The sequence below is a fragment of the Sceloporus undulatus genome, chromosome 6, assembly GCF_019175285.1.
Source record: "Sceloporus undulatus isolate JIND9_A2432 ecotype Alabama chromosome 6, SceUnd_v1.1, whole genome shotgun sequence".
Taxonomy (NCBI): domain Eukaryota; kingdom Metazoa; phylum Chordata; class Lepidosauria; order Squamata; family Phrynosomatidae; genus Sceloporus; species Sceloporus undulatus.
Genome location: NC_056527.1, coordinates 74,043,438 through 74,051,709, shown reverse-complemented (window position 1 = coordinate 74,051,709; position 8,272 = coordinate 74,043,438). Strand labels below are relative to the sequence as shown.

The 8,272-nt window shown below is 43.3% G+C and overlaps 2 protein-coding genes across 4 annotated transcripts in view; both read right to left on the bottom strand.

The window, feature by feature from the left end:
* Positions 1 to 3,786, bottom strand: part of CHMP5 (charged multivesicular body protein 5) — a 10,575-nt gene extending 6,789 nt beyond the window's left edge. The window contains exons 1-2 of the mRNA XM_042476298.1: positions 3,622 to 3,786; positions 593 to 697 (exon numbers count right to left, since the gene is read on the bottom strand). Coding sequence (XP_042332232.1) covers positions 593 to 697; positions 3,622 to 3,690 — 174 coding nt within the window. The 5' untranslated portion in view covers positions 3,691 to 3,786. The remainder of the gene's footprint in view (positions 1 to 592; positions 698 to 3,621) is intronic.
* Positions 3,787 to 7,195: 3,409 nt separating this feature from the next.
* FH (fumarate hydratase) overlaps positions 7,196 to 8,272 on the bottom strand; it is a 14,880-nt gene continuing 13,803 nt past the window's right edge. For all 3 annotated transcript variants that reach the window (XM_042475205.1, XM_042475207.1, XM_042475206.1), the window contains exon 10: positions 7,196 to 7,386. In XM_042475205.1, coding sequence (XP_042331139.1) covers positions 7,244 to 7,386 — 143 coding nt within the window. In that variant the 3' untranslated portion in view covers positions 7,196 to 7,243. The remainder of the gene's footprint in view (positions 7,387 to 8,272) is intronic.

Genomic DNA, 8,272 nt, shown 5'->3' with positions numbered 1-8,272 from the left:
TTATTATAGATCAGCAATGCCATTTACACACCCCAATTTCAAATAAATAAATACATAGCTCTTCCTATGTATGTTCCCACTATGCATTTTTAAAAGGAGAGAAAAATATTTGTTTACTATAAGCAAATGACTTTTATTACATGCCCCTAAGTTTTACCCTCAACATATACCTGGGTCCTAGCAAAATCCTAATTTTGGCCCCCAAAACTGCACTCGACTTATAAATGAGATATAACAACAATTTCAGTATGACAACAGGACTACATATGAGATAGTTTCTCATCCCGACAATAAGAGCTATCTGACAGTGGGATATGCTCCTTTGGAGAATGGTGGAGTCTCCTTCTTTAGAGGTTTTTTAAACAGAGGTTGGATTGCCTTCTGTCAGGGGTGCTTTGATTGTGAGTTCCTGCATGGCAGGGTTTGGACTGAATGGCTCTTGCAGTCCTTTCCAATCCTATGATTCTATGTACAGTATACTGAATGCAGAATAAAGAAAAATACAGGAAAAATAATTGTTAACTGGAACTTCAAAAACCTGGAGAACTAGTTCTGTGATGTGTCACTTCATCATAAATTGCTCAGATCATACCTTTGCTGGCCCTTCCCTCATTTTCTTCATTTGATCTTTATACTTCACTAGTTCTGCATCGAGCCTAGAAATTTTCTTGTCAATGGACTCTGCTCTGCCGTCCACCTTTAGCGAGAGGAAGGAAGGGGGGAAAAACTGTTACTAGTGGAAAGGACACTAGACTATGATGCCAGTACAGCAATTTTAAAAGATCCTCCAGCATACCATTCAGCAAACACCAAACATGCAAACTACAACAATCTTTTTATCAAGTTCCATTTAACAATAATAATAACAATAATAACAATCCATAAAAAGCACAGCAGTAAAGATTAGCAGCTGGAGGCTCCTGAAAATCCTATAACAGGTTTGCCTTGGGGTTGCCATAAGTCGGAAATGACCTGAAGGCATTCAGCAACAGTGATTTATAAATATGAATTCACCTGGTTATGTTGATTATTGCAGAAGAGGCCTGATTTTACACTTCAGTGGATTTCTGTTTTTGGTAAAACTCCCACGGTCCTTTGAATGCATACTTAGGCTCTCTTATGTCTGAACTAATCTCTCAATGATAAAATCTTGCTACTGAACATGAGCTCAACATCCATTGAGCATAGTGTTCTGCCCACCATAAGAACCGGCTGGGTCCATGCTACTGCCCTTGAACTGGGCTGGTCCCAGACACTGGGCCTTCGAGGCTGCAGCATCTTTGCTCTTTCCTGTTCCCAGCCAAGCTAACCTAGTGGTTGGATTGAGACTCTGGAAAGCAGGGACCGAATCCCTGCTTGGCCATGGAAACCCAGTGAGTAACCTTAGGCGAGTCACATTCTCTCAACCTCAGTGGATGGCAATGGCAAACAGGGACGTAGCCAAGGAGGGGGGGGTTTCTTGGGGTCCAGACCCCCCCTTCCATTCGATAAAATGAATGGTGCGTGCTGCCACACCGCTGCATCCAAGCCCCACTATAATGGTGGCACTTAGGCCTGTTACAGACTGCTAAAATAAAGCTGACCTCGGGTCTCTTTGGGAGTTATGTGTTAAATGATGCATGCATCCGAAGAATCCGGAAGCTGCACCAAAGCTGCACTCCAGTGCTTAGGAATGGAGTGTGGCTTTGGGGCGACCTCCGGACTCTTAGGACCCATGCATCATTTAAATAGCATACCTCCAAGGAGACCCGAAGCAGCTTTATTTTGGCAGTCTGTAACAGGCCTTAGTCTGGAATCCCCCTTCCTAAAATCCTGGCTACATCCGTGGCAAACCCCCTCTGAAGAAACTTGCCAAGACAACCACATTATAGGCTTGCCTTAGAGTTGGACATAACTTGAATGCACACAACACGCACACTTTTTTATGCTGAGCGTGGTGATTCATAACTGCCAGACCAGAACTGTTCTATCTTCAAGACATGTTAAATTATTGGGGTGTGAAATAAAAGTTGTTCCTGACTGCATTCGTTGCTGTTTTATTTACGCTTTGTGGTTACAATCCTACACACGCTTTACCCAGGACTCTCTTCCACTGAACCCCACAACTTTACTGAGGATCATAAAATGCTGTTCTAGTCTGGATCTTAGAAATTTGGTGTTAAGAAGCAGGAGAGAGGTCTAACTGACAGACATAGCATCCTCTGGGAAGCTGAGCCCAGTGTCCTCAGGGTGACCAGGCCTCTTCCTGTCCTGGGACATGCTCTCCATTTTAGCCTTCTCTCCAGAGGGAACTCTAAAGTGTCCTCCATTTTCAGCAGGACTAAGAAGCAAATATTTATATTACTATGAGTGTTTTTAGCTTTATATTTGGCCACGTCCTCCATTTTTCATGACTCCGTTTTGAGCCTAAGAAGCATGCATTGACATTTGTATGTGTGTTTCTAGCTTTTATGTGGCTATGTCCTCCATTTTCTTTGAATGCCCTCCATTTTGACTAAGAAGAATTAATAGACATTTCTATGAGTATTTTTAGCTTTTCTTTGGTCATGTCCCCCCATTTTTCATGAATGTTGTCCATTTTCAGCCTAACTAAGAAGCATTAATGGACTTTTCTATGTTGTCAGCTTTTATTTGATTATGTCCTCCATTTTGACTAAGAAGCATTAATTCACATTTCTATGGTCCCAAACAGACAGGCCAAAATAAAGCTGCTTTGGGTCACTTTGGAGGTATGCTGTTTAAATGACACACGCGTCTTAAGAGGCCAGAAGCTGCGCCAAAGCTGCGCTCTAGTCCTTAGGACTGGAGCATGGCTTTGGTGTGGCTTCCGGACTCTTAGGACACATGCATCATTGAAACAGCATACCTCCAAAGTGACCCAAAGCAGCTTTACCTGTCTGTTTGGGCCCTATGTGTGTGTTTTAGCTTTTCATTGGCCATGTCCCCCATTTTTTCATTACCGTCCTCCATTTTGAGCCTAACTAAAAAGCACCAAAGGGCATTTCTATGCGTGTTTTTAGCTTGTTATGTGGTCACGTCTTCTATTTTTGATTTATTTATTGGGAATAGCCACCATTTTGGGCCTGACTAATAAGCACGAATATACATTGATCTGAGTAGTTGTAGCTTTTTATTTGGCCATGCCCTCCATTTTTCTCAAATGTCCTCCATTTCAAGCCAGACTAAGAGGCATGAATGGACATTTCTATGAGTCTCTTTAGCTTCTATAGGGCCATGTCCCCCACTTTTTCATGAATGTCCTCCATTCTGGGCCTGACTAAGAAGCATGAATGGACATGTCTATGAGTCTCTTTAGCTTCTACTGGGTCATGTCCTCCATTTTTCTTCACCGTCCTCCATTTTGAGCCCGACTATGAAGCATGAATTGACATTATATGTGTTTGAAGGTTTTTCATGGTCATGCCCTCCATTTTTCTTGGCTGTCCTCCATTTTGAGCCTGAACAGACATCTCTATGCTTTCAGCTTCTGATCATGTCCTCCATTGTCCTCCAATCCAAGCCCGACTATGAGACACGAATGGGCATCTCTACGAGCGCTTTTAGCTCCAGTTCGGCAATGTCCCCCCATCTTATCTCCCCTTCTCCGCCTCTGGCACCCACCGTTCCGATGCAGTCCGTCAGGTTCGGCGGAGGCGCCTTCGGCTTCGACTTCCCAAACAAGCGGTTCATCTCGACGACTGTCCCGGAAGACGGACAACAACAACAATGGGGGGAACCAGGAAGCTTGGCCCGGAATGCCGGCCCCGCGCATGCGCCATCGGACCCCGAAACCCCGCCCTCGCGCCTCACTCAAGAGCTAATCAGCGAAGGGCACAGGAAGTCGCAAGTAATGGCGGAAGAAGCTGCTCAGGAGAGAACTCTTCCGCCCGGACTTGAGACCGGAAGTGGGGGTTTTCTTGTTCAGAAGCAGCAGCAGGAGGAGGAAAAGAGCATCCTCTATAAACCTTTTAAGGGATCTTGGACTCCAGCTCCCAGAATCCCAGACCATTGGCCAACATGGCTGAGGCTTCTGGGAGCTGTAGTCCAAAATCTCTTAAAAGGGCACAGTTTGGGGGTGGGGACCACAGATTTGGAGAAAATTGGTCTCATACACTAAAGCTGCATCTACACTGCAGAAATAATGTGGTTTGGGACCACTTCAGTTGTCCTGGTTCCATGCTATGGAATTCTGGGAATGGGAGTTTGTTGTGGGCCCAGAGCAGAGAATTCCATAGCATGAAACTGGGACAACTGAAGTGGTCCCAAACCACATTATTTCACACTACACATTTGTAGCACTATGACTTCACTTTGAGTGCCATGGCAACACACTATTAGGAGTTCTGTGGCTGAGAATTATAAACCCCCCTCTCCCTAAAGTGTAAATAAAGTGCAATTGCGGGTGCCTTCAGATCCATATACACTCATCACTCCACGTTTGCATCTTGATTCACGGATTCTATTCATATGTTCTCTCTAGGAATATCTAGGTCCTCCTGCAGCGCACCTCTATGGTCAACGTTAACCAAAAGACGCACTGAAGGACCTATAGAGATTCCTAGAGAGAACACTCTCCGCTAGGCCTTTGTAGCTCCTCCATTGCAACTCTATGGTCAATGCCTAGCAGATGTTGACCACAGAGTTGCACTGGAGGACCTAGAGATTCCTAGAGAGGTGTCCTCTCAGACAAAAACATAGTGTGTTTGTTATTTGTGGTTCTTCCACGTTCACGGGGGTCCTGTGCCCTAACCCTAGCAAATGTGTAGGGACAAGTGTACAGGCATATACTGTACATATACTGTACAAAACCATATGGTGACTCCATGATTTTATAGGGTTTTCTGAGGCAAGGAAAACTCAAGTCACTTGCCAGTTCCTCCCTCTGACCCTATCCTGCAGGAATTGTGTGCAGTGTGAATGCACTCCTTGCCTGTGGATGGTTTAGTTATTCCCTGAGGCAGTGGGAAGGCCTAGGCTGCCTTCTCAAGAACTTTGGCAAACGGTGGCAATACAGTTGCCAGCGCTCTCAAACAAATGATACTCTTGACCCAGTTCCACTCCTCAGATGTCTTTTTGGGGCAGAATCAGCTCTGATCACTTTTTTCTGGAAGAATCCAAAGATATAGCCGTGTTAAGTATATAGAATCAGTATGTAGAGAGATCTTGTAGCACCTCTGAGACTAACTGAAAGAAATTGGTAGCATGAGCTTTCATAGACTAAAGTCTACTTCCTCAGATGTTTCTCAAAATATCTCAAAGGCTTCCTCAAAAGCTCATGCTGCCAATTGCTTTCTTTCAGTTAGGTCACAAACAGACAGGCCAAAATAAAGCTGTTTGGGTCACTGTTTAAATGATGCATGCGTCCTAAGAGGCCAGAAGCCACTCCAAAAGCTGCGCTTCTGGCCTCTTAACATGTGTGTGTCATTTAAACAGCATACTGTACCTCCAAAGTGACCCAAAGCAGTTTTATTTTGGTCTGTCTGTTCAGGCCCTTAGTCTCAAAGGTACTAAAATACTGGAGGGCTTTAGGATTGCCACTGCTATCCTAAACCATATAAAATGGCTATCAGCTTTTGAATGGGATTTTTTGGACTTCAATCCCCCCTCCCAACTAAACCTGACCACTGGCCATGATGGAATTTAAAAAAAAAATGAAGTCCAAATTTACTGCCCCAAACAAATCTGCATCAGAGTACTTTATGAGATCTCTAGAGGTGGTTGTGCTGGTCATTCCATAATCATGTTTTTGGACACATTTTCAGTGGCCACACTAACCTGTTGAGTCATCTCCATGAGTTAGGGCACCATTTTACAGTAGCTTGGTTCTTACATACAGGGTTCTTACATTTGAACTGTGGGGAGCCAAAAGGCACTATTCTGTCTTCAGTGTTCTTTAGCATCTACAGGAATATATTCAGAGTGACCATTATGTACAACCGATATTGAGCATGTTCCAGTTCCTGGATGCAGCTATAGTCTGGCTATGGGATAAATGCTAAAATTATTTCCTAATAAGACAAACACTAGGTGATCAGTTCCTAAGTCTGGGTAGGGGTTACTTGTTCTGGATCAGGCTGCACTTCCTTGGAAAGAACATATATATATACGGCTGGGCTCCATCTTTGGCCTTAAGTGGCCATTACCAAGTGATAATTGACTATTAATGTGTAAACCTAGTCTAGCCAGTATGGTGTAATGGTTTGTGTGTTAAACTACAAATCTGGAAATTAGGGTTAAAATCCCTGCTTGGCCATGGAAACCCATTGGATGACTTTGGGCAAGTCACACAGTTTCAGAGGAAGGTAAAGTTCCTCTGAACAAATACTACCAAGAAAACAATAAATAGGAAATGGCTTGAAGGCACACAACAACAAGCACTGTGTGGGTTTGTCCTTGTGCCAGTTTGGTTCAGGAGAGACAACACAGAGTGCAGTACCTTTAGTCTTAAATCAACACTTAGCTGTACACATATTACACCTGGTATTTCCCCTTTAAAACGTCTACATGGACTATACATTAGCGACACAGCCATATTAAAGATTATGTTGTTGACAAAGCCCTAAACCAGCGTAAGGTCTGGAGAGAAAGGGGCCAATTTCTGGCCCCCAGGATACTGCAGGCCACACCAAATAGAAGTCTGTTTCCAGGTCTGTTAAAACTCCTCCAGAAATAGGTTGCAGTGAAATTGGATAGTGGCCTGCAGTATCCTGGAGCCCAGAATAAACCCTTCACCTTTATTTAAGGAAAAATTGCAGCTCCTGATAGAAACAGCTGCCAGTTTGGATGGGAGATTGCAAAGGGTGCAGGCGGTGCCTTGGAGGACCATTGGATTGCCACTGCTATCCTAAACTGTATAAAATGGCTGTCAGCCTTTGAATGGCAATGCTTTGGATTTCAACTCCCGGAAAGCCCAAACAATGGCCATGATGGTAGGATTATAGGAAGATGAACTCCAAAATTGTTGCCCCAAACAATTCTGCACCAGAGTATTTCTTGAGATCTCCAGAGATCATTCCACAATAATGTCACCACATCCTGAAAACAGGCCTTGTCAATAGTAGTAAGATGGATGGATAAAACGTTTAAGGGTATTTGCAGTGCACCTAAGTATGGAAGGTACACTTGTGGAAAATACCATTACGTCACATAAAGAATGGAAATACTGGCTTTATAAAAGACCCAGGAAACAAAATTGTTTTGTTTAAGCAATTTATTTTTTCTCTTCGAACCAGGCTTGTTAAAATTACTTAGGACCCAGCATATCTTCTGGTTTTACCCACTGATCAAACTGTTCTGAGGTAAGAAATCCAAGTTTGATAGCAGTTTCTTTTAACGTCGTCCCTTCTTTATGTGCTGTTTTGGCAATCTTGGCTGCCTTGTCATATCCTAATGCAAAAAGAAAAATAGTATGAAAATTATGGCTTCATATTATGTCTATTCAGAAGTCCGAATAAATTCAATTATGCTATGAGACTTGATTTACATGTTAATCTATCTACTTGTCTGTTGGTAAATGGCAAAGCCTCAGGGTGGGTGGATATGCGAGGAGGATTTGTGTCTATTTAGTTAATGATCAATTGTTTGCTGGGAAATCCCTCTGACCCTGGATGATGTTCATTTGCATGTGCTGAGTCTTGATTTTGGTGTTTTTCAGGACTGGGAGCCAAACTTTGTTTACTTTCAGAGTTTCTTCTTTCCTGTTCAAGTTGTCTATGTGGATTTCAATGGTTTCCCTGTGCATCCTGAACTGATTGGCATGGTCCAGAATTTCAGTGTTTTCAATTCACATTTTAAATTAAATGGACACCCTGAGACCTTGCCATTCACCAACAGACCAGCACACAGATTAACATGTAAATCACTTTCTCTCAACCAAGGGTCACACAGTATATATACCCCACACAAGCAGGCAAAACATCAGGAATAAATTATTCCAGAACACAGCCACACAGCCTGAAAACCCACAAAGAACTATAGACAACTTGCTTCCAGAACCCTGGGAGAGATTGTGCGCAAAGGTGAGATCTCTGTTCCCATTCACTGTGAAAGCTGGGCAATCAGCTCTGCCACATAGCAATGGAACAAAAAAAATATTATGCGGGGGCGGCTCTTGATCTTTTTTACTGCTGTATTCTTCAGCCACCACTGGAATACTCAATTAGCTCGTTGATGCCTACATTACACATAGACTTAAGGCTGCTGAAGATTTACAATCAGCTCTGCAGCACTATGGTTTTAGAGGAAAGGTCCTAAAGTTCATGGGATTCATTTT